This window comes from Micromesistius poutassou (genome assembly GCF_964030765.1).
Source record: "Micromesistius poutassou genome assembly, chromosome: 22".
In the NCBI taxonomy this organism is placed as follows: Eukaryota; Metazoa; Chordata; class Actinopteri; order Gadiformes; family Gadidae; genus Micromesistius; species Micromesistius poutassou.
Genome location: NC_140292.1, coordinates 7721280 through 7747421, shown reverse-complemented (window position 1 = coordinate 7747421; position 26142 = coordinate 7721280). Strand labels below are relative to the sequence as shown.

Here is a 26142-nt window from a genome sequence, read left to right as displayed (position 1 = left end):
ACACTAAAAAAAAAAAAATTAAGATTACAAATTTATTTTATTTCTTTTTTTTATTTAAGACGCTAAACATGACCCCTTAATGTGTGTGTGCAGTGTTTCTGAACATCGCCGGCAGGGGGCGCCTCTTTGCCGTGTGCCGCGAGGACCAGTTGTATGTGACGTATAGGGGGAGTGCGGAGGGTTGCTGTGATTTAAGTCCCAATCATCTGGATGGATGTTATCACTCTCAGAGGCAGACTCTGTTCAACATCAGCTGAAGAGCTGCTCCACCACAACAAAACGGATTTAGGGAATATATTAGCCCACACAAGGATGCTACCGGGATTAAAGCTAAAATGAGTTGGAATAGTGGTTGTTGGTTGTTGGCGGCTGACTTTATTCCCATTTAAAAGAGAGTTGTGGGGTATACAGACGCGTCCCTCACTTTAAAAAGGTGAGCGCGCGGGGTGAAATCTCTTTACTCGGACTCTGCCGCGCGGAAAACAACCAAACCAAGACCATGAGATTTAAACACGACATGGGATACTGTTTCTTCGTGGCAATGGTTTGCTTACCTTTCGCAAGAGGTCGAGCGCCACCCCGGACTAATAACATAACCGTAGCCGTGATGCTTCCAGACAATTATCAGAAATACCCCTGGGCTCTGGCGAGAGTTTTCCCGGCGATCCTCATGGCACGTGAGGACCTCCAGGAGAAGTACGGGCTCCTCGTGGGCCGCTCCATGAACATCCTCAACTTCAGCACGGAGGACCCGGCGGCGGGCTCCTGCGTGGAGAGCAAAGCGCAGGTAGTCGCCGTGGACGCCAAACTTTACATCCGACCCGATGTGTTCATCGGACCGGGGTGCGTGTACCCCCTCGCCTCGGTGGGGAGGTTCGCGTCTCACTGGAAGCTGCCGTTGATAACGGCCGGAGGCCCGGCGTACGGGTTCGACAAGCGGGAAGAGTACCGGACGATCATGCGCACCGGACCGTCGACCACCAAACTGGGAGAGTTCGCGAGCATGCTTCATTCCCACTTCAACTGGACCACTCGGGCAGTGGTGATCTTCCACGACCTGAGGCAGGACGACCGACCCTACTACTTTCTCTCGGAGGGGATATTTCTGAATTTGAAATTTGAGTTGAACGTGACGATCGAAGCCCAGCCGTACCAGGCCCACAGCAAAGAGTACAAGGACCTCATCACCTGCATGAAGGATAATGGAAGAAGTAAGTCCCTTAGACTCGTCATACATCATGAGCTGGATACTTTTTTGTGGATGTGTGAGAAAAAAAAATCTAGCATTTAATCCATGTCTTATTGTTTTGACCCAGGAGCTTGTCAGATATTAAACCTACAATATGACCCCCCCCCCCCGGTTTCCCAGATGTTAAGCAGGGTCGACAGAAATAGATGCGGGGAATAGCCTACTTAGACGAGGAATGTTTAGGCTGTGGACAGTCTGTTGCTTTATTGGCGGGGGACCACCTGTGTTTTAAGAGGGGGGCATGCTGTCGTCGGCCACTCACTGTGTGTGTGTGTGTGTGTGTGTGTGTGTGTGTGTGTGTGTGTGTGTGTGTGTGTGTGTGTGTGTGTGTGTGTGTGTGTGTGTGTGTGTGTGTGTGTGTGTGTGTGTGTACGGGAAGAAGGGTGTGTGTGTGTGTGTGTGTGTGTGTGTGTGTGTGTGTGTGTGTGTGTGTGTGTGTGTGTGTGTGTGTGTGTGTGTGTGTGTGTGTGTGACATGCCAGACATTTTCGAGACTAGAAAATGCATCAATGATTGAGCTACCGTTTGGACTTCAAAAATTATCCTGTGTGCTGTGGTGTTGAAATAAGAAGAAAGTAGACATAGGTCCATTAGGCCTACTGTTTTATTGAATGCAAATCAGTTGTCTACACAAGCTTAAATCCAACGTAGGGCTATTATATCTGTCGTTCATGCACTTAGGCCTAGGCCAATTATGTATGGGGATTACTATAACGATATAGCATTCACATTTTTTAAGTGGTAAATGTAAAACAAATATAGTCCCGTATATTTATTATGAATACGGTAATCAGGGTTTAGTCTCAGTGTCAAATTAAAAGTCCAGGATCCAAGATTGTGATACGTCATAGGCGTTTATAGGCCTAGCTATTTAATACAATAAAGTTAGGCCTACTGCTATTGATTGCGTTTTTATCAAGCTAAATTATCGACATGTTTTTTTGTTGGCTCGTTGAACATTGACTAAATAAATCGAACGTCGCCTGTTTGGATAATGAAGCAATACAGCTAACGTTAACCATGGATAGGCACCAAACCTCTTCCTAGACCCCGTTAGAGTCCCTCCGGGGTCCCGGAGGGTAATGGTTTAGTCCGGACTTGTCCTGGCTCGGCATTCCGCCGCTGCTGTCCCGCCAGATACCCCCGCGGCCCTCCTTCCGTCTTCCGTCATCGATTGACAATGTCCACAGAGATGCCTTTTGTCTGGACCAGGGGTCTGAGGCTAACGAGAGGGTCAGGTTAGGTCTACACCTCTGCGGAATAACAGCCACTGTTCAGTTGGCAAATGTTCGAGAAGTCATTAAATATGTATTATCTTCATCTGTCTTTTGTTGATCTCTTCTTTAATGGTATGGGACCAGTTCTTCTTAGTGGGATTTGTCACACTTGAGATGTTTGGAAAACTGTTGATACCTTGCAAAACGGAATGCAAACATGGATCACTGGGGATCACTAACTCAGATCTTGAGTTATTGTTAACAGAATACAATGCACACAGCCTAGCCTAGGTCTTGCCAGTATTTAAACCAAAGCACGTTTTCTGTGTTTTGCATTACTATCGATAGTGGGCCTAGATTGTTATGTGTACAGTAGCCTATGCTGCAGAATAATTCTTACTGAATAGGATCTCAAGCATGTAAGCTTCTCTGAGACAGATTTAGCCATCTGCCAACATTGATTTTTAAAGCCAACAGTGCTCTGTTGGAAAACGACGGGGCGAGCTAATTGGTTAGCTTATTCCAGTGTTATGTGCTGTTAAAAAGAGGAACGGATACAAATCTCAGGCCTTCACAATATGGTTATTATACAACGCATGTTGGTGGACATATGATCATTCAAATAGCTGGCCAATGTGTGCCATGTGTTCCCTTGTTGGTTGAAAATTACAGATTATTTTGAGTCACTTAATGCCAAATAATGTCTCTGGAATATTGGCACCGATTTGGTGTTCATCCAAGTCAAAGCCAGGCATATTAAAAAATTATTCAAATTGAATAACAATCAGATATATCTTATAAGGTTTTACACGTCTTTGGAGGGGGAAAAAATTCTAGTTTTAAACAAATGACACCTAAACAATTTGTTGTGGTGGTTGCTTGAGTCCCTGGTGCACTCTGAGCAGGTACCCTGGCCCCGGAGCACAGGCAGAGCTTTTATCCCCCACTACTTCTGTGTGTTATTGCTGGTCTCCACCCAGCAGTCAGCAGGGCCACTTGGAGCGGGTTTAGTTATACGCTGGAGCAGATAGGAATCAGGGCCTCAGCGAGCACTCTGCTCGCTGCCGGTCTGGGGCTCACAACATGTGAGCACATTTTACCGGGAGAGCCTGGCAGCCGCCATGCTGGCATATGCTGCGAGTGGAAATACTGCTTGTAGCCAGACTGGCCGGTCCAACTCCCACTGGGCAGAGGGAGAGTAGTTAGGATGTTGTGTGGTCATTAGAATGACGGCCCGACTGGAGGGGTGGGGAGAATCCTGTCTTTGAGCAAGGCGTGGAGCCTCCCTGCATGGTGTCAGTTGTGTGTCGATGCTTGATTTGTTCATTTACATGATTACATGATTTAAGCGTAAATTAATGAAATGTTGACGGTAAACAACATAGGTTCCTGGTGCATTTCGGAATAGGAAATGAGTTGGACCGAGGTGCTATTCACTCAAGTGTTTCCTGGGGACACCAACACAAATAATATAAATATCTTGAGATATAGCGTTTGCAGACAGTTTACTGTTGTTTTGGTGCCAAATAGGATTACTGAAAAACGGGCTCAAGTTCTGCATGTGTTTTTGAGAAGGTGCTAGAGTTACTAAAAGATCACTGTTTAAGAGCGTGCCTACAGCTGTTTACACAGAAGGTAAACAAGTTGCCACATATAGGTCTCAATTTACCAAATCAAGTAGTACTAAACCGCATGATCCATTTAGAGGCAAGATGCAGAATTATATAATGCTAATTAAACATAATAAGGATAAATAGTGCTCAGTAATCGCCAAAAATGTTTCCAAAAAAAATTCCTTTAGTATATTCTGACCTGTTCAAGCCCTCGCAAAAGGGCAAGTCTACAAATAATTACCAACGTTTTAACATTTGAAAGGTTCGAAAAATGCCAAAGATAAATGTTGGTCCCAAAGGGTGAGATTCAATTATCATTTTAAAATGATACAAAGCTTCTGAAGCAAATATATTGGAACTTCTTAAACAGACTTTTTTTGAAAGGGTCACAACTAAGTGAAAGTCCACTTTTATTACCAAGTTACCAAGTTATTACCCAGTTACCTCCTTTTCTTATGTGGTATGAAATTCCTGCCATCTCCTGATTCCATCTACAGTTGTGTACATCTGTGGGCCCCTGGACACGTTCCTGAGCATCATGAAGCTGTTTCAGAATGATATCCCCGACCCTGAGAACTACGCCATCTTCTACCTGGACGTGTTCGCTGAGAGTTTGACAGAACGCAAGCCCTGGAAAAACTCTGACCCGGACTGGACGGATGCCATTAAAGTCTTCAAGGTACAGTGCACCTGACCTGCCTCCACGCACGGTCTTGCACGTCTGCACAACAGCACACACACGCACGTGCACACAAGCACATACAAAAACGTGCATGTGTGCGTTTGTATGTGTGTGCGCGTGCACGTGTGTATGCATGTATATTCATACACAACCACTAACACGGACACAAACACACACAAACACTCACTCACACACACACACACATACACAAGCGCACAAACACACACACACACACACACACACACACACACACACACACAGCTCCGGTATCTAATTAAAGCAATTGAACATCTGTCAAGATATCAGTGGACTCCAATGCTCTAAGTAGATTGAGGGACAGATTACTACACCACTTTTTGAGGAGATATCTTCATTTGTTTAGATAAATTGTAAGACTATGTATTGTTCATATTCCTATATATCTCGGTTCTAACTCAACCAAAATTATAAATATATATTAATAATATCATAATATAATATCATAATATAATATCATAATATAATATAATAATATCAGTTCATTTGGAAATCAATTTCAGAAAAAACTGTAATATTTTAATATTGGCCAGCCTTTATGAATATGCATTCACAAGCTATCCAGTTTAGATGCACCGTGATCCTGAATCTATGTGATTGTGTGTGATTGTGTGTGATTGTGTGTGTGTGTGTGTGTGTGTGTGTGTGTGTGTGTGTGTGTGTGTGTGTGTGTGTGGTATATCTACAGCTGCAATTCCACTCCATTAAAAACAGATTGATGTAATGCTGTGTTAAGATATAACACAGTGGTTGGGTAGAGAAATAAAGAAAGTTTGTAAAGAGTTAAGTCACAGTGACTACTTACAAGCAGGATCAGATACGTCAGTTTAGGAGTTCAGCTTAAATGATTGATATGATGATGTTTAGCATAGGTCTCCCGTTTCTTTTCACGATATAGAGGGAATTACAGCTCCAACAAGGTCTAACTGAGCGACAGACTGGGCAGTATCCTAAACACTGAGATTCTCCTCCAAACAAGTGGATGAGCACGAGTGGATAAACATTCAATGGTAATCGCAACCATGAATAAATAGGTTCTGTGTACTCTTTAGAGTCTGTGTCTAAGGAAACTTCATCACTTTTTCCCTCCGGGTCGGTAAAGATTTTCCCAAAAGGTTCATCCTCAGCCTTCTCCTCTTACTCCCATTTTCAAGAGTTTCATTGTAGCGTAGCCTTAATTAATCAGGACACAGTCTTACTAGAAGCCACTTAGTCCTGCAAAATGAGCGTGTTGTTAAATATGTAATTGAGCACAGATGTGCCGTTATCCCAATTTGTATTCCTAAATGTCACTTGCCTTACAGCACTCAGTTACTTACACAGTGTTTAGGAAATTACGTTAAATGGCTTTGCTCTGTTTATGGAAAATGTAATCGGATTGATTATTAAGACAGTCTCTGTCATGATGTATGACTCCGAGATTGACAAAAGTTAGACACTGTCAAGGGTTCTCTTGTTTTGGGCAATCAAGCCCAAAAAAAACCCCTGTCAATACAGAAATAGTCTGTCACAACTCACAAGTCAAACAACAACAACAGATTTGCTGTTTTTAATCCCCCCTTTTTTAGTTGAAAGCTAACTTTCCCGCCGTTGCGGTGAACTCATTCTTCAGCGCTGACACACAAGCAATGCCAAAGAATTTCCCACTGTAGTGCATGGCCTTTTGGCTAGTAAAATCTGATTTCATTCCTTATAATCTATCTTATTACAGGGTTTGGGGTTAGGGTCTCTGGGGACCCCAGAGAGCACAGTAGTAGTGTTAGGATATCGTGTACATTTGTTGATCTCAGTTTATACGTGATGCTAACCGGTAGGAGAACCCCCTGTAGCTGCGTTGGTTTGATGACTTTATCGCACTCTCCCCTTGGCTCCCCTTGTCTTAAGGAACATTATGTTTTGATGCCTCTGAGGAGCTGGACAAAAGGCCCCTTGACACAAAAAGGTGATTGTGCGATTCAAATGGTAGATCATACCAAATGTGTGCGTTATATTTGATGTCTCCTGAAGCGATCTGATGAGTTCATTAAACATTTCAAATACGTCTTGTAATTAAATGCAGTGCTTTGGTTTATGTTCAAGTTTTGGACATCTTAGGCGAGATACAAAGACCCGTAATGACTTGATACCAGTGGTTCTTATAGAATTGTTCTTAGCTGGGTGTCCTCAGTCGTCACTAACCCTAGCAGAACGTTGTTTGTATCCCATGACCCTAACTCGCTACCATCTCTGACGGTCTCTGAACGTCACACAATGCTCCTTTTCTTCACGCCCGCTCCCTGTGTTTTATGTGTTTTTCCACCCCCAGTCTGTGTTCGTCATAACCTACCGGCCGCCAGACAACCCAGAGTACCTGGACTTCCAGAAGAAGCTCCATGCCCGGGCCCTGCAGGACTTTGGTGTGACTCTGGAGCCCTCGCTGGTACGTCCTTGGACGTCTTACTGCAGTTTCAGCAGCGCCCAGAACCACAAGGTTTATGGGCTGGAAACCGTTTTTGAAACTTTATTGCGGTTCTCCGTTAACAAAGCACGAAGGCCCGCTGTGTGTTTGGAATTGTCTTTAACACAAATGTCAGCGATTACGGGTGAATGATGTACACAACAATACAAGTGAATTGTGCTGGCTTTTTACGACTGCATTTATGTCCTTTATTAGGCGTGAGGTATGGGGTGTATTTTACGAGATTTGCTCCGTTGTTGAGATTACGTACTTTGTACAAACGCGTGTCCTTAGAAACATGGACTTGACCCGTGTTTATGTGGTGATTTACTGTAAGGCTTTAACACTGTTTTCAAATGACGTCAATCAAACCTGTGATAGAAAATTCCTTTATCTTCATGCATTATTGGTGAGTGTTATGCACTGGCCAAAATGGAACCCTTTTAGCGTCCGTGTTTCTCCTCGTAGATGGACTACATTTCTGGGAGCTTCTACGACGGTTTCGTGCTTTACGCCATGGCCCTGGAGGAGAACCTGGCGGAGGGCGGGGCCCAGAATGACGGCATCAACATCACTATGAGGATGCAGAACCGCCGCTTCTGGGGTAAGCACCTCTTCTCCTCCTCCTCCTCCTCCTCCTCCACCTCCTCCTTGTTCTCCTTCTTCTTGTTCTTCTCCTCCTCCTCCTCCTCCTCCACATCGTTGTCCTCCTCCTTCTTCTACTTCTTCTTCCCCTTCCTGTTCTTCTTCTCCAGCTGTCCCAAGATGCCATGAAACTAGTCACATCTTGTAAAAGATGAAGTCTGTGGAGCAGTAGAGAACGCTGTCAAATTGTATTATGTGTTCTATTATGGAGTGGGTTATGGGGGCAATGGAAAATGCTTCTGATATGCTGAAAGTTGTCTTTGTTTTCTAGGAGTAACAGGCCTAGTTACAACAGATACCAACAACGCCCGGGATATAGACATCAACGTGTGGTCAATGACCAACCAGGAGACAGGAGAATATGGGGTGAGATCATTGTCTTAAACTACAACCTCTGGTAACATCACCGTCAACAACTTCAAGACAAATATTTCAGTCATTAGGATATCATGGTCAGTTAGAAATGACAAGTCAATCCAAGACGCAAGAGAGCTGCATTTTAGCGATATGCTTTCTAGGATGTAATTCTATCACATTTATGTAACAGTCCTTGTGACTTTCAACAGGAAAACATTTCCATTAGTTTGTTTGTCGAGTCCACTCGATACTGTCATTATAATTTATTATACTCTCATTTAGAGCGGGATCGCTCTGACTGCTACAAGAGGGTTTATAGCCAATGAACGGATGGTTGTGACGCTACGGCTGGGTTTACTGCACTGTATGTAAACCGACACCGCCCCACTATAGCTTCTAGATTCTTAGAGAGATAACCTATGCATTGGAAGATAACAGCATCAAGTGAAAGGTGCTGTAGGTATAATTTAAGAGCTGTTATTTTGTTAGAAATCGCTTTGCCATCTGTCAGCTTTTAGTGAGTTAAATGCGCTGTGAGAATATCTGTTTTGAGTTGATGTTCGCCTGGCTCTGTATGAGACCATTTGTACTTTAGGCCTCTCCTGGCTCATTTCTAACCAATGAGACCATCTCTGCCCTGATTGGTTCAGAGTTAATTTTGCCTGTCAATCAAAGGTGCGTGGAATGTAAAGCTTGTCACTGGTGGAGAAAGTAGTGAGGAAGGGAGAAGAGAGCGGGGGGATTTTTTGGTTTGGTTTTGGTTATTCTTACCTACAGCACATTTAAGGGTTATTTGGTGGAATAGTTGGAATAGGTGGAATATCAATAAATATTGTAACATGGGATCATTGCGGCAAAACAAAAAAAGGTGATGCTACATTGCTACACTGACAAAAGCAAGTAGCTCTAACTTTGGCTATCCGTGACAGATTAGTATAGGGAAAAAATATAGAGTTATACTTTTTAATTGGGCATAATTCCAATGCCAAAGAATAACAGTCCTTCTGAAGACAGTACTTGTGCAGTTGTTTGTTGACGTATTCTGTATAAATGTGAAGTAGTACCATTGTAGAGAAGTTTGTGGTTCATTACTTTATATCTCAAGGTGTGAAATTAGGGCCACAAAATACAAAGTCTTAATAAAAACACGCTTTCAGGCAGACAGATAATTTTCTCCTTGTGCCTTTTTTACTGTAATTACTAAAGTGTAAGTAAGTATCTCTTTGAAAATACATTCACTTTTTGAAACATAAGAGGCCCAAAAGCCTGACCTTCCACAGGGCAGTTATTTGTGTATTTTACAGTACTGTGAACTGCTTTACATGTGATTTTTCTCAAGGCAGGATAAGTAGGTTAGCTTGGGTTAACTTCAGTTAGAATAGAGAAGCAACCCTAAGAGACTGTAGTAATAGCAGTTTGCTCTAATTCTCTCTATTTAATTAATCAATGGCTGATCCAATGGCTGGGTAGATGGTGCCCTGGTTTATACCGAAAGTATTTCATGTTGTCTCCTCAAAACGACTGCTGAGGCTTTTCTTAGAAAGCCCCATCAGCAGAGCGGGAGATACCCTGGATAATAAGCAAGATACTCTGCTTGGTCCATTATAGTCAGTGGTACAATCACATTAGAGAAAGATAAACAATCTGTTTAGCCGGGTTTGTAATTTCACATCAGAACTACCATTATATTATTTTGCGAATGAGCATCATGTTGAACATAAAATAAATATGTTGATTTAACATTACACAATAACACAAACATTACAATATAAACATACAATTCAATTCCAAATATCCAAGTAGATTTAAAGTGATCTTTTTTAGATTCATGACATTTTAGAAATCAGTCGTATCCCGCTGAACCCACATGTTGTTACCAGGGTAACAAGTTATCTGTGTCGGTGCCACCGTTGCCAACGTATTCCTATGGAGTTGAGCATTGAACTCCAACCTAGCCTTGACACTGCTTCTTGTATCTTCCGCCTTGACACTGCGCTCAATGTTCAAACATTCCAAACTTCATTCATTTCTAAACCTGAATGCATGTTTCCATGGTTTCAGGGTCAAAAGCGTTGACACCCCATCTGTTGACTTGACTATGGCTATATTCCTAACGCCTAACCTAGTGTCCAGGGCTTTTTTTCGGACGCTCATCGTGTGTTGACCGCTTGGGCCTCATCCACGACCACCATGCTAGTCGTAGTAGTCTCACAAAGGGCAGTGCGCCAAGAGCCGCACCAAAGCAGCACCGCTGTACGGCCTCAGGGTGCCGGTGGCTATTTCAAGAGTGACGGCAAGCGATTCCTTCATGGCTTCCAGCAGCCTCCCTCGGTCCCAGCTTCCTCCAGCTGTCCAGCCCCCCCCTGTCCCCACAGACAGTCTGCTCCCGCCCTCGTCGAGCGACGCCAAGAGAAAAAAAGCTGGTTTAGATGTTCTGCGGGGGAAAGGTATTAACTTCTGTTTTCCTGGTTTCCATTGCGGCTAAAAATCACTTCAGCACTTAATGTTGTCTCCAGTCGTATTGTGCTTGGATGGCCCACGCTGTACTGGTGGAGGTTTTTTTTGGGCAAGGGGAGCACATTGTAGGCCGGCCCTAATGAGGAAGCTGATTCAATTTGCTTCTGTGTACCACATGTCCTTCAAACAGAGTATTTTCCCCCATGTTTCCACGCTTTCCCGATGTCATCCACCGTCTCGGCATGGCTTGTGTGCCAACCCTGGCACTCGTTTTGCTGACGGTGAACTCCTGAACACTGAGACGGATTTTGCGTCGCTGCTATAGAGTTGCTGCGCTCCAAGAAGTCTGAGGTCTGCATTCCGCATGTCCTATGCCTCCTCTTCCCTGTCCACAGACGCTCCCGAAGAAGCTATGCCACTGGAGGTCTTGCTTCAGACCCTGTCCCATTCCTTCCTTGGGGGGTGGGAGGGGGGTACATTATTCCAGCTGCTGGAATCAGGGAGACATTATTCTTGGGACTTGGCAGAGATCTAGCCGCTCTCTGACAAGTCCAACTCTACCGAGGCAATGCAACATTCCTCTACATGTTCTCACGTACAAGCTGATGGACAACCACTCTCGCTCCCATGGAGAGAGGAGGCCAACGTCCATGTACCAGGCTGTCGGGCTGTAGGATAGCATGGACAGATCAATGCTCTTCAGACCTCTGATAAAGAATGGATCAGTTAGGTTTAAAATTAGGTGTTTTGCACTAAACCCAAGCCCTCAAGCCATAACCAGTTACCTGACTACAAAATCCCAGGAATCACAAGATGATTTCTTTCTTTCTCACTAGATGAGAATAATGAAAAGGACTGTGTAGTTTAAACTGAAACGAAGCAGATATTTTCAGCCCTCATATTCTGTGTGGGAGTGATGGCTCTGCAAGGTTTCCACTTGGAAGGACCTGTGTATAAATGTAACCTCTTCAGCCGTCTAGCTGGAGCAAACGGTAAACAACGCTGGTCAGAGACACAAGAGTCATGTTTCACAGTGGGACACACAGGAACGCTGTTCACAAGCCAGCGGCCAATAGGATGCATGCAGCACCCCACCACCACCACCTCCACACACTCCACACGGACGGAGCATTTACAGGATCGTTTAAATTATCCTACACGGAAAAAAGTTCTCATTAGAAATGTACACACACACTCCCTTGCATAAATTGAGACATCATATGTGTTGTTGTGCTGGTTTGCCCCGTGTTTACAGTTGGTTGCCTACTACAACGGAACAAACAAAGAGATCGTCTGGTCACAGACGGAGAAGATCCACTGGCCCAGTGGTGGCCCACCCCTGGATAACCCCCCCTGTGTCTTCTCCACGGATGATCCCTCTTGTAATGATGGTACGGATTCACCCCTCTATCTCACTTAGTCCCTGACGGGGAAAAAAAACTGTTCAGCATGCATTTATTTAAGTGGCTTGATGCTTGAAGTGTTTTATAATGAGGCAAGAAAAAAATGCTTTTAATTGCTTTTAAATGCTTGTCAAAAATCTAAAAAATATATATTGTTATGGTAGTGAAGTAGTGATGAGACGTGGGGCGTGTTTCTGACAAAAGACACGACCATACATACTGATGTCAGACTTATCTGCTGCCGTTAACAAGCTAAGAAAAGGAAGGGAACTGCTGTTGAAGTAATGAAGTTGAATGAAAACAGCCCAAACCAGCCATGATCGCAACACCGCAGCAATGGTGTGTTTCTGGAAAGTAGGGGGAGAGGAAATCAATCTTAATCCATCCCATAATCAGAGGGCATCTGGACACAATCTTCTACGTTTTACCAGCAGCAGCCTGCTTTAAGAGACCATAACTGGTGGAATTAGGTCTGAAAATACATTCCCCGTCGTCCATTCTTTGTTTCTGTTTTACTACCGTTGCTTTACCACACACAGATCACACAGAAACCTCATTTGCAGAGCAAGGCAGATTGGCATTTGACCAATACTTTATCACGTTGCATGAATTACACCCTTTATCTGTATGTGTTGGTGTGTTTTAAGTATAAAGGAGTATAATAACATTGGTTTCTGAGTGCGGGAGGGTCTGTTGCACAAGGCGGGGGTCAGGCTCCATAATGAACACCTGCCGGCAGCCAACGGTAGAGGGTTTTGACAGCATGACAGGTAAAGAGAGATCGTGGTGAGATGTCAAAGCAATCGCTCCGGCGGTCGATTGCTCCACTCTGGCAGGTACACTGCTTTTTAACACGGTCAGTAATGGCCCATAATGGTATTAAATAATGGAAACATGGTACACACACAGCTTAATAGAATACCTTTTTGAGGATTTGCCTCAGAGTCAGGCTTTTTATGGGTTTGACGACTAATCCCTTCACCCATGGCTGAATGGCATTGACGTGGGATAACACTGAGGCTTTACCGAAGCTATCTCTCAGCAGTGTGTCAAACGATCCATATCACCCTGTGTGTTTGTATCTGATTGGCTGCAGGTCATCTGCCAGTGCTGGGGATTGTCGCCGTGGGTTCTGGCTTAGCGCTGATCGTGTTTGGGATCTCCAGCTTCCTCATTTATAGGTGAGTGCTGCTGCTGCTGTTGAGACAGCAGCCCTTGGAAACATGTGTCGTGTGACAAAATCTGTTCAACAGGAGACAAGATGTATAGGAAGACTAGGACTGACTGACTGACAGGTAGGTAGACAGACTGACAGCTAGATAGACAGAGAGGAGAGAGAGAGAGAGAGGAAGAGACAGAGAGAGAGAGAGAGAGAGAGAAAGAGACAGAGAGAGAGAGAAGGAGAGAGCGAGAGAGAGAGACTGTGTTTCTAAAAGGATTTACGGAGCATGCAACTCTATGTGGCACAGAGGAATTTACATGTTTGTTGCCAGAGCAACAGCACAGCAGGCGATGTTTAAAAAAAAGTATGGGATCTGCTAGATTCCAAGTGAGTTTCCAAGCAATGGAATGCCTGTTTCGTTACCTCATGAAAAAACGGGCCTACATTTCAAACATCAATTGACTCACTTTAATCTTAATTTGCGTCTTACATGGGATTGAGTGGTCATATATTTTAGTATGTCATGTTATATGTTTTAATGTGTATTTGGAAATGTTATTAATTGGTGTGTGAAAGAGATGGGTGGGGGATATACCATGCAGAGAATCCAGGTATAAATGCATTTTCATTAAAGCAAAACTATAGTTTTGCCACAAGTAACATAGGTTACTTGTGCGGTAATTATTCCACAAATTGGAACCTCTTTAATTATGCAAATTGTTAATCATGTATGTCTTAAGACATTAAACAGGTTGCAGGGTGGCGAAATCCTCGATAATGTCATGGATGCCTCTGAACGTAATCAGAGAAAATTGGTTTCTATTTTTTCCCCTTTCCATCATCCTGAGAGACATTTCACATACATTTTCACATATTACACATATACACGTATACTGTCTATGCAGACAATCTTTGTTTTTATTCAACTATAACAACACAGGGTACTTTCTCTTTTGATGTCTGGAACCAGATAGTTTATAGTGCATTACTAATGTACATAATGATTATTGCAAATCATAATTATTGTCCCATAACGTCGGCAATCTGATTTAATTTAGTACAATTGCGTATTAACACAACAAGGTGTTAATTGCCACCCAGTGAAAATGGAATTTGATCAGAGGAATAATTGAAGGGAAATGGAGCAGCAGCCGTCAAATCTGAGGTAAAAATCTATTAATTCAATTTAATTAAACCAATAATTATCTTTTTCTTTTCTTCTTTTTTCATTGTGCATGATTAAGTGAGCATGTTGGCAGTGTCAAATGATGCTAAGTTCAACTCCAGCGAGCGATGACTCCTGTAAACCAGTTCAAATGTCCTCTCTGCAGGTTCCATATGCAAGGCCAGTACGGAGGTATTATCTGATCCTGCATCTCGGTCAGTTCAACCCAATCTGCTACTTCACATTTAATTATAGATCAAAGATTGCCATATTCAAAAAAATGTCATTAAGATTATCATATATAAAAAATGTATTGAGGCGTCTGGTGTTTTTGCAGCAATTATTTATCTAAATGTATTCCCATGTTTATACAGTTTCTATATAGTATGCACTGGTAGAGAAGGCTACACTAGGCCGACATGTAGATCTAATTTTCTTACTAGAATTGATGGAGACATTAGCGATGTCATTTTAATTTTTTACATTTTTTTCAATAAAATAAAACAACATGAGTAATTCAGTTGTGTTCTTATTAAACCTCAGGTTGCATGAAGCAGTGATGTCTCTCACTTGTTCAGCGGCCTTCCGAGCGAATGGCAGGTCGATACTGATCTGTCTATTAGCAACACTGTTGTGAGATGTTCATGATCAGAAAACAACATGCTGTATTCAGCTGCCGTGCTACTTTTACAAACGTGTCACCCACCGTCTTCCTTTCCATCAGGCCTCTACAGTGCCGTCAGGCCTCCTCAGAAACATCATCTGTTCTTCAGCACAATTTTTTTTCTTTGTGGCACTTTTGCCCGTTAGTCAGTTTGCTAATGTGTTTTCTTCCTGTTAAAATGCAGTTTTTAGTTGGATCACAACACTGGCTCATTTGTGTAACAGATGACACAGTGAATGGATAGGTTTTTATGAGTGTAACATTGTAATTCAGTGTATTTCTATTAGCACTAATAAATATAGTTGTTTAGTGTAAAGGGGATAGTCAAATGCAGTAGATTGATGACATTGTTGAAAGATATCTATATATATATTCTGTGCCAGGCGAAAGTGTTTTATTTTCTTGTAACATTGTTTTTGGTCAGTTAAAGTATCCCCGTTGAAATGTTCCTCTGGAACATGCCACAGTGAACGGCTTCTTCCTCAAGTGCTGATTGTGTCAAAATCGAATAAAGCGTACTGTTTGTCATAAACCATGGAAGAACTCTTTCATATGTTCCCACCGCATGTCATTTATTTAATCTCTTGGGCGCCTGCCTCTCGCTCTCTTTTTCTGTCTCCTCTCCCTCCGTCTCTCCGTCTGCGCGTCTCAGTGTCCGTCTAATGAAGATTGACTCGGTTGACTTGCGCTTCAGAGTCTGGGGGGGGGGGGGGGGGGGGGGGGGGTTGGTGCAGCGGCAGGCACTAAGCGGGGCCAGAGTGTGCCTCTGTTGTTTTTAATGGTGGGCCTGGTCCAGCGGAGGTATTCACATATGGGATGTATGAAACAATAGCCCCAGTGTGGAGCCCCGCACTCTGCTCCTCGGGCTGCCACAGGCCTCCAAACAGGGGGGCTTTAAATAGAAAAATTACCCCTTTTTTTTTTTCTTCTCACACACACACACACACATGCACACGCACACAGTCACAGATGTACTTTTCCCCCTTCCCCCGACACACATGCACACAAACAAAGAAACAGACCTGCCTCAGGTCTGGGAAGCAGGTCTGTTTGTTTTTTTGTTTGTGTGTGTGTGTGTGTGTGTGTGTGTGTGTGCAACTGCGGGTTTAACAGTGTTTCCTGCAGTCAAAGGTCACCAAAGGCTCGCGGCCGTCCTGGGACGTTTCCATTCGCCGCCGTCGGCGCAGTGGTCAGGCACAAACAAGCGGGGACATCCTGCAAGGGCTAGACGCTGATCGGTCAGGACTCTCTCTCTCTCTCTCTCTCTCTCTCTCTCTCTCTCTCGCTCTCTCTCTCTCCCTCTCTCCCCCTCTCTCTCTCTCTCTCTCTCTCTCTCTCTCTCTCTCTCTCTCTCTCTCTCTCTCTCTCTCTCTTTCCGGGAAGGGGGGGGGTAGAAGAAACCAACGAGGGCCACATTTCGGAGGGGGGGGCAAAGAGGGGTTGGTTCAGCTGAAGGCTAAAACACGGTGATATGCTAACGCTGCAATCATTTCCTGCAGGCATCTGGAAGTGTTTTACACCTTTCAGACCGGCCTGGAATGCCGTGCGCACTGTTCCCGGTTCCTCTTTTCAAATATTTCTCCACGAAAAAACAAATCCGCTGCCACCACCACCACCGCCGCCGCCGACCCCTCTCCCTTTATATGTGCGCTGCTCCCACACAATTATTCGACTGCATGAAGAGATGGCTTGAGGTCGATTCGTACGGTAAATCAGTGCATGGGAAAGAAGCGCATTTCCACTGAGATCTTTACCAGATGTGATGGTGCTGTTGGTACGGTCTCTCTCGCTCTCTCTCTCTGTCTCTGTCTCTCTTTGTCTCCTCTCTGTCTGTCTTTCTGTCCGTCTGCGTCTCCATTTGTTGGTTTATTTGTTTTTAGTCAGTTCGGTGTGTGTGCACAAGATTGCGTGTATGTGCCTATGATACGCATTTGCACATGCACACAAGCACAAATATAGTCAGGCACACATTTAAATGCACAAATACACACACCCACACCCACACCCACAATACTGACTACGCATCAGGATATCTGGATAATTCTATGAGGAGGAAGACAGCATGTAATTGAGTGAGAATGGGATTGCATTATCCAATCAAAGCCAAATCCAATATTGTTTTGAAAACAGAAGCCTGTATATTATATTACAGACTCAAATGAAAAGTTGACATCCGCCCAGGATCACCCCCAGCCTGCAGACCCTCCGTAGCTCGTTCATCTTTATGAAAACCATCGTGAAATAAACATTACTGTCCGCATCTTAAAAATATCTCATTGCCATGAAGCTGAACCTGTTGTTTCACAAATGTTATATGTTTATTTTTACAAAAGACTGAAAGGGATTCATTATGTAAAACAGGTTTTGATCGTTCAGAGTTGACCGTTGCATTTTTACATGCTGCATCATCCCTGTTCTCCTTAATGTGACCGCCGGGTTGTGTCCTTCTGAAGGAAGCTGAAGCTGGAGAAGGAGCTGGCCGGGATGCTGTGGAGGATCAAGTGGGAGGACCTGCAGTTCGAGAGCCCAAACAAGTACCACAAGCGGGCGGGCAGCCGCCTCACCCTCTCACAGGTACCTGCCCCCGACCAGGCCCTGTCCCGGGGCTCAGAGACACCCTGAGCAGGCTGGCATGTATCAGCCCTTCAACAGTACCTGTAGATGTGGTTCAGATGGAAATATCTTGAGAGGTCTAATGACCACGGTCACACCATGCAGGTATTATAGCAACCGGTCAACCGATCATCTCAGGTTTCCTCTTTTCCACAGTCGTGTTATCTTCTTAATGTGCACTCAAAAAACTTTGCCTGGATCCGAATCTTTGTAAGAAGAAAATTCATTATTCTTCATTCAATTTAAATACATTTTTATAATAATAATATTTGCAGATCAAAAAAAGAAGCCTGCAGCAGGCAGCTTACACACAACAGCTGCGTGGCTTGTTTTTGTCAATTTAGCTGAAGCTCGGGACATTTCTCCTATCATTCGTCTTGCACTAATTAGTTTTGTTTTAACTTTGAAATGTGTCATTTTATACGAGGCTAGATAGAGTGCTGAGCGCCATACTGTGTTGCACAACAAAGACTAATACAGCCATTCAATGCATGACTTATGCAAGGTTTATGAAAGGGTGATATAGGCTGTGTTTAAGTCCCAGCTGGATTTCAGTTTACCTGGATCAGCTTTGCTTGTAAGCATTGCTTGCATGATGGCTTTCCCCTATCTCCACCTCCATATCCGTATCTTTACCTGCCATACGTGGATTAAAGCTTGTCCTGAATACACTGTACTCAATATTTAATATATTATATAATATATAATATGTTATGACATGTTCTGCCACACAAACAAGGTATTGAGTTATGGACGTAGAACCTCTAGGGTTACACATTCACATTTTCCAGGTGTAAAATAAAACGACGACAAATCTAGTTTCACAGGCTGTGACGCCACAAACGCTTTGAATTAATTTCAAAATTAATTTGAAACTTCAAACTACTCCAGATTTATGCTTTCATGCACAATGACCTCACGCTGTAATATTCTGGCAGCCCTCGACGCCGTTTCTTTCACGATTTTCAGCTTATTGCTCGCAGCAGTTTCTGTTTTGTTTTGTTTATTCCATCAGTAGCCCTGGCGCCGGGCCTAACGTGTGCTTAACAAGTTGTGCTGGCAAGTTCCACCCCCGGCCTCTCTGCCAATAGGAAGGCCTGGCAGAGAGGTCCGGGGTAGCAGGCGCTCTGTCCATGATTACCACTCTGTGGTGCCCGCGGTGGTGTCACCACCATGCAACACGTGAAATGACAATCGTAAATTGTCGGTACGTTTTTTTAGAATTGGTGCTTCACTAACATGAAGATCAGGAATAAAGATGACACAACAAATAAGGGCAAAAAGTTAAGAGCCGACAGACTGTCCGAATGCTTTGTTGGCTTGCACATTCTTCAGAGCCTTCCCAGCGGTCTAGTGAAGGAGACTGGGCTTGTGGTGGCTGACACATATTAAATGATTGGTAAAATAAGCCCTGTTCTGGCCCAGCTCCTTTACACACACACAAATGTGGCTTTATATATATATATATATATATGAGAACTATATTGAAAAGGGTGTGCATTTATGGATGCTCGTATGCATGTAAAATATATATAAAATATTTTTTTCAGTATAGTCTTCATTCTTGGGGATAATACTGTGGAAAATGGCAATTTTCCACACTCGTGTATTTTCCAGCAACTGTTAAATTGTTGCCAATATTCGCATTCTATACAAACGTGGAGACGTCTGCCTCGTTCGTCCACTTACACATTCAGTCATTTCTTCCCCCTGTGTGAGCACACCGCAGATATCACCTCAAGGACTCGGAGCGTTTACACCATGAATGCCGCCCCTGCAAATGTGAAAACCCGTCTGAGTTTATCCTGCCTTCTTTTAGTCAATAGCATAAAAACTGCATTTACTCTGTCATAGCACACTTGATTCGTGCTCTTACAGAGCCTCTTCTAGCGAGCGTCTTGTGGCTAACTGGCACTTTCCTCCTTGCCCCCGTTCACCCCATCCAGAGAGGCTCCAGCTACGGCTCGCTGATAACTGCCCATGGAAAATATCAACTGTTTGCAAAAACGGGCTATTTTAAGGTAAGGCTTCGTGAGTTCTGACATTTTCGACTCCTGCGCCCGCTCACTCCTTTTGCCACCCACACATGTGCACACACACACAAGCACCGCAGGCGGAGGAGATTCAGAGGGAGAGAGAGAGAGAGAGAGAGAGAGAGAGAGAGAGAGATGGACAAAAGAGAGAGAGGGAGAGAGAGAGATAGGATAAAAGAGAGATAGAGAGAGAGAAAGATCGGACAAAAGAGACAGGATATGAAATAAAGAGATAGGACAAAGGAGAGAGAGAGGGAGAGAGAGGACAAAAGAGGGAGAAAGGAGAGAGGAGAGATAATAGAGAGAGAGGCAGATCGGAGAGAGAGAGGTTCTGAAAAGAGAGAGAGAGAGAGAGAGGCAGGTAGGACGGAGTGAAGGAGGATAAGGAGGCAGATACCAGAGTAAATATACAAGCGCACAAAAGCGTGATGAATCTATAGAAATAGACAGACCGACAGACTCAGCGAGAGCAGGATATATGGACAGAAGGAGAGTGAGAGTGGACGAGTGAGATACAGAGGGGCAGAGAAAGAGTGGGCGAGTGGAGTTGGAGGCGTTTAAATCGAATGTATTATTCCCTCCAGCAACCAGTCTGGAACACACTGCTAACTGGTTGCTCTTAATCTCTCTTCTCAATAAGATGGAGGTGGTTTGTGTCATTAATGTAGATACATATTAATGCTGGGGATGGGTAGCATCAAAATACATTACATTTTTAATACATACATTGCTCTTCACCTAAAAAGCATCAATAAAAATCGATTTACCAAATAATTGTCATCGGTTAATCACTGATTGCCCTGCCCAAATGATAAGGATACAGACATAATACATAAAAAACATCTATAACATTATCTTTATGATTTGCTTCTATGGGGATTGTCGCCATTTAAAAAATTGACAGTTGTATTCCTACTGCTGGGCGAATTAGACTGCCATTTTTTGTTTCTGTTTACTTTATTTTGAACTTATGGATTCATACAGCGATCACTTTATGGTTTCAAGGAATAAACATTTGCAGTGAGATTCTCCTGGACTTGTCACTTTCAGTGTCTGGGCACATTTTGGTATGATGGATAAGATAGGAGACTGCCAAACACAGACGGCAATTAAATCTGGATTACAGTCACTTGGGTAGCAGACGATCACATTGGCTGGATGTGCCTCTGCCAAACAGACAGTAATTAAATCAAGGATAACAGTAACTACAGCAACAGATGAAGTGTGTGAGCGTGTGTGACTGAGACAGACAGTCCAGTGTATGCGTATTCCATCACTCCTGGTAATGACTTTATATTGAATTTATGCACTGCATTATATGAATGGTAGATATAAACATAACGTCAAATAAACACACCAGAATCTGGAGACTGCAAGGTTCCTGAAACAGGCTAAGTGGCGTTATAGACCACATGTTGAAGTGAAGCCCGCGATAACGTCAGCACATTGACCAGATATGATCCTGCCCCGCAGACGTCTAGCACCAGGTAGTGAGTACAGATGGAAACATTTATCATCATGATAATCATAGGACATTTTACAAGGTATCGATGGAGATCACCATATGCTTATGAATTCAAAATTCCCTCTTGGCAGTCTCAAAGCTCAGAGTCATGACATTGAAGTATATGGTTAAAAAAATAAAACATGATAACAGACTGAAAGCGTTAACGTTTCCAACAATACAATATCATTCATAGACAAGAAAGGACAAACGTAATAGTAAGACAAAAGGAACTTTAGGATGATGAAGATTCATCTGTGCTGCATGTGATCACAAAGAAAGACTGCTAAAAAACATGTTTTATGCAAATGTTTAGCACTGTTGTGTGAACAGTTGTTTATCTGTCAGGGATTGTTGTCTGTAACTCCACAGCTATTTTGTCTTGTTTCGCATGCGCTGAACACAGTCTTTGTCCTTTTATCACACAGGGAAATCTGGTGGCCATCAAGCATGTGAACAAAAAGCGGATAGAACTGACGAGACAAGTGTTGTTTGAGCTCAAACATGTAAGTTCTCCTTTCATCACCGTGTGTTTCTATCTATCTAAATGCTTGATGCTACGCATCCCATACTGGTGTTGCCCTTTTTTGAAGTGGCATCAAACAAACTCACACACAACTTGCATCTCAATGTCTGACGTTTGTCCATTTTCCTTATTGGTGTTGAACTAAGAAGCAAGAAATATCTGTTATATGATATAATTATATAGAATTGTGTACTGTACTGACTTATTAATGTATGGCTATGACTATACCCCACTATACTATCGTCACTATCGGGAGGCATTGTTCTTAAAATGTTGCCGGCAAAGAACAAAAGACCGAAGGGAACTATTTCTAATTTATTTTCACCACCAATGGACGAAAGAAAAACAAGTCACTTTTCACACCTTGCGGAAGATGGGGAAGGACGTGTTTTAATGGCTTCACACCAGATAAAGGACCTGTTTAAAAAGGATCAAGGAAGTTGCTCATTATAAGTCTGTTTATCGGGACCAGTGCAGGATATGGCTCATTACTGGAAACATGTGCCTTACTGTTAAGGGTTAACCTGCTAGAGAGAGAGCCCCATCAACGCTGCCTACTGGAAACGCTCCCTTACGTCTTCAAAGGAACCGCGATCAGCGATAAGAAGCTACTGGGAGGGAAAACACGGAACTGATGGGAATTACGTACAATGGAAACATGCTCCAATTATAGACCCGAAAGACTCTCAATTCATGTCAAATTATGCAAATTCTCAGTGACATAATGCATATTTCATTTTTCCCCTATTTTATCATATTTGAGTCTAGTATCAAATCAAATAGAATATATATATATATATATATATATATATATATATATATATATATATATATATATATATATATATATATATATATATATATATATATATATATATATTCCATTCCATATATTAACTTCCCTCTTCTGTCTTGACCTGTGTATGTTTTGCTGACCCGTAGGGTCCCTCTCCCCCACTCTATGCCATGCTCTCTCTCTCTCTTCCCGGAATCCTGCACTTTCTTACATTCATCTGAAACATTTCTTGGGGTCGCTTTCCTGGCCTCTGGGCCGGTTCTTACTCACTAAGAAAGAGAGAGCGGGAAGGGAAGGAGAGAGAGAGAGGGGGGGGAGAGAGAAGGGGGGGGGGGGGAGAGATAGAGAGGGGGGGAGAGAGAGAGGGAGAAAGAGGTGGGAGAAGGGGGAAAGAGCGGTAGAGGGACAGAGCGGAGGGGAAAGAGAGGGAGAGGGAGGTAGAGAGGGGGAGAGAGAGAGAGAGAGACAGAAGTCAGAGCTGGCATCTTCCCTACAACCCCGGAGCCCTGATCGGCTGTTAGACCACAGCTCGTGAAAAAGCCAACCAGATGGGGAAGAGGAGCCCCTGCCAACGGAAACTTAACCACTTGTCTTCCAGCGTCTCTCTCTCTCTCCTCCTGCTCCTCTTCCCCCTGCCGTCTCCTCTTGCTGGCGTTTCAGCGGGGGGAAATTATATAGGCCAAAGGTATAGGCCGACTTCTCCCTGAGCTGCGAAACAGGAGCGCATAACTCCCTGGTCTTTTGGTGTGAGAGCAGCTGTCTCTACCTCTCTCTCCCTCTCACTCCCTCTCTCTCTACCTCTCTCTCCCTCCTTCTTTCTTTACCTTCCCCTCTCTCTCTCCCTCCCTCCCTCTCTCTCTCTCTCTCTCTCTCTCTCTCTCTCTCTCTCTCTCGCCCGCTACCTTCCTGAAACCGGTCCAGAGTCAAAACACACAGTGTTGAGGTTTCTCTGCAGGCTGTTTTAGACACGTTGCTTCAGACAGGCTGCTATAGAGTCTGTTTACATTCGCCCGTGGACACCGCCGACCGTATATGGCTCTCAACGGCATATGCATCCTTTTTCCGCATCGTCCTTTATCACGTCTCGGTTGCTTTCGCCGTCACTCGGAAAAACAAAGCAAGCGTCAACGTCAAACGTTTTCCCCCGTGACTTTATTTAGAATCCGTCTGGCATCTCTTTTAAAATCCGAACTTGGACGCCTGCCCAACGTCACGAAAACAGAGCGTGGAATCGGTGGAACACTTTTCCGTGTACTCTTTTTTTTTTTTTTTTCTCCCCCCCCCCCCCCAACATGTTTTGCCGGCCCCTGCTCTAATATTACCCCTAGTACGTCCTCTAAACACCTCACGCTTTTTTTTTCTTCTCCAACCCTGCCCGCTGTAGCACACTGGCTCATTCATAACCTCCAAGGGCAATTTATTCACAGGCACTGGTGTCAGCGAGGTGCCCTATACAGGAATGCTTCTCAACACATAGAAAAGACGCCGTGCCAACCCGGTCTCCTCCGCGAATAGACTCATTCTGATGAACCAGTGGCAGAGCGTTGAAATAACTCTGATTTTTCTCCCCAGAGCGCGTCTTCCCGGGCCCTCCTCTCCGCTCAGTTCCGTGTGGGAGAGGAGGCGAGAGGAGAGAGGACAGAGAGAGAGAGAGAGCTCCGCACTCACGCTGGTGTTTGTGGTTATTTTTAGATGCGCGACGTTCAGTTCAACCACCTGACGCGGTTCATCGGAGCCTGCATCGACCCGCCCAACATCTGTATCGTCACCGAGTACTGTCCAAGGGGAAGTCTGCAGGTGGGAGCCCGCCGTTCCGCTTCTGGTGTCAGGGTTTTGTGTCCTGATTATCAGAGGGATTGATGTCTTGGTTTTGTGTGGTGGTTCATGTCTTTGTCGGTCAAAAATCGGTCCATTCATGATGATTATAATGTTTCAGAACAATGCGTTTATGCATTAGCCCTTTTCAAAGTACTGAGATGGTTTACAGACGGAATCAAACCACGTAACAAAAAACCCTGGGTATAATTTAGAATAAAAGAGAGTAGCAATTATTAATAATATTTCCCTAGTTAATTCATTGTTAAAGGGGACATATTATACCACCAGGTGTGAGTGTGATTAGCCATTACAAGCCGTTTTGAAAATATGCCGCTTCTGACATCACAGGTGGGTGTGTCCACCTAGATGTGTGCTGGATAGATGAGCAACGTTTGCTACAGTCCACTGGGTAGGCTGGTAGAGACTCACACTTGGTGGTATAATATGTCCCCTTTAATATGATATCCTTCAATCCTCTGTCTACCTATCCATCCATAATCAGTCCATCACCCGTTTCCATTCATCCCACCTGGCATCTCTCCTCTTCACACCAACCGCTACCACACAAAAGAGCACACGTCCTCATGTTCTCTCTCTCTATAAACTAAAAACATTCCCTTTTTAGTATTAGAATTGTCAGAGGAGCAAATGCCGTGCTTCTGAACAGGTGGATGGATGATTTGATGGCTGATGGCTGTCGTAGGAGTGGAGGTGTGGGGATACTGAGATACGAGTACTTTTCTCCACCCCTCTGGGGGAAATGTGGTCAGTAATGGTCTGGTCTCCGCTGTGCTTTAATGCCGTCCTTCATTCAGAGCAGGTCTAGTTCTCTGCTTATCTCCATCTATTATGTTGCCATATCACTAAACGATTTTTCTTTTTCCCTTGCCAACAAGTGATGGGTGTGTGTGTGCGTGTGTGTGTGTGTGTGTGTGTGTGTGTGTATGTGCATGTGTGATGGAACTTATCTTCAATTGTGGTTTTAAAAGTAACATGGCGTTGGCAAGGTGACCTTTCCAGGAATTAAGGGGGCTAAAAAGTTGAGATTGTTTGTTGAAGAAGTAGATGGGTCCAAATAAAGTAAAATACAGATACCAGCAAGTAGGGTTAGGGTCATAGATATTGCCCGTCACTTAAAATGCACTGGGGGAAACAACATGTTTTTCTGTTGTACCATGAGTTACAGGCCAAATAAGGAACGGAAAAAAGGAAGAGTGATAAAAACGTACCAAAATATAATCTGGAACCATTATCACTATCATTATGTCAGGTTACAAATGTTCTCAATATCGTGGTTTTTAATAATTTACAATGTAACAGGATGAATGAGTACAATCCCAGAAATGCATACATGCTTTACTAGATAATGGCCAACCATGTTTAGTTGTTTGACATTGTTGTGTTGGGTGTTGTTCCTTGCAGGACATTCTGGAGAACGAGAGCATTAACCTGGACTGGATGTTCCGATACTCCTTGATCAACGACGTGGTGAAGGTACGTACAACCACCCAGGGAACGGACGCCAGACCAAATCAGGCATTCAGACGCATCTACGAGAGCGTCTCCCGGGCATACTCGTTGTAGTTGTTTGTAACGTTGCAAACTAAATGCAGACGTCTGCCTACGGGAGAGGGTTTGAATTATGCCAACACACTGATCTCCCTAATTGACATTAAAAGCACAACATTTGGGAGAGGAAAGGACCAATAAATATTCTATGAATAAATCATGTCCTCAATTGTTGCTATTTCATATGCAAGCATGTT

At 43.8% G+C, this 26142-nt stretch overlaps 1 protein-coding gene across 1 annotated transcript in view; it reads left to right on the top strand.

Moving 5' to 3' along the window:
* Positions 1-238: 238 nt before the first annotated feature.
* Positions 239-26142, top strand: part of npr2 (natriuretic peptide receptor 2) — a 41720-nt gene continuing 15816 nt past the window's right edge. Inside the window, exons 1-12 of the mRNA XM_084486178.1 lie at positions 239-1211; positions 4576-4757; positions 7102-7215; positions 7702-7837; positions 8150-8244; positions 11948-12083; positions 13192-13276; positions 17540-17660; positions 19646-19720; positions 21665-21742; positions 24251-24355; positions 25799-25870. Of these exons, the coding sequence (XP_084342304.1) occupies positions 500-1211; positions 4576-4757; positions 7102-7215; positions 7702-7837; positions 8150-8244; positions 11948-12083; positions 13192-13276; positions 17540-17660; positions 19646-19720; positions 21665-21742; positions 24251-24355; positions 25799-25870 (1911 nt within the window). The 5' untranslated portion in view covers positions 239-499. The remainder of the gene's footprint in view (positions 1212-4575; positions 4758-7101; positions 7216-7701; positions 7838-8149; positions 8245-11947; positions 12084-13191; positions 13277-17539; positions 17661-19645; positions 19721-21664; positions 21743-24250; positions 24356-25798; positions 25871-26142) is intronic.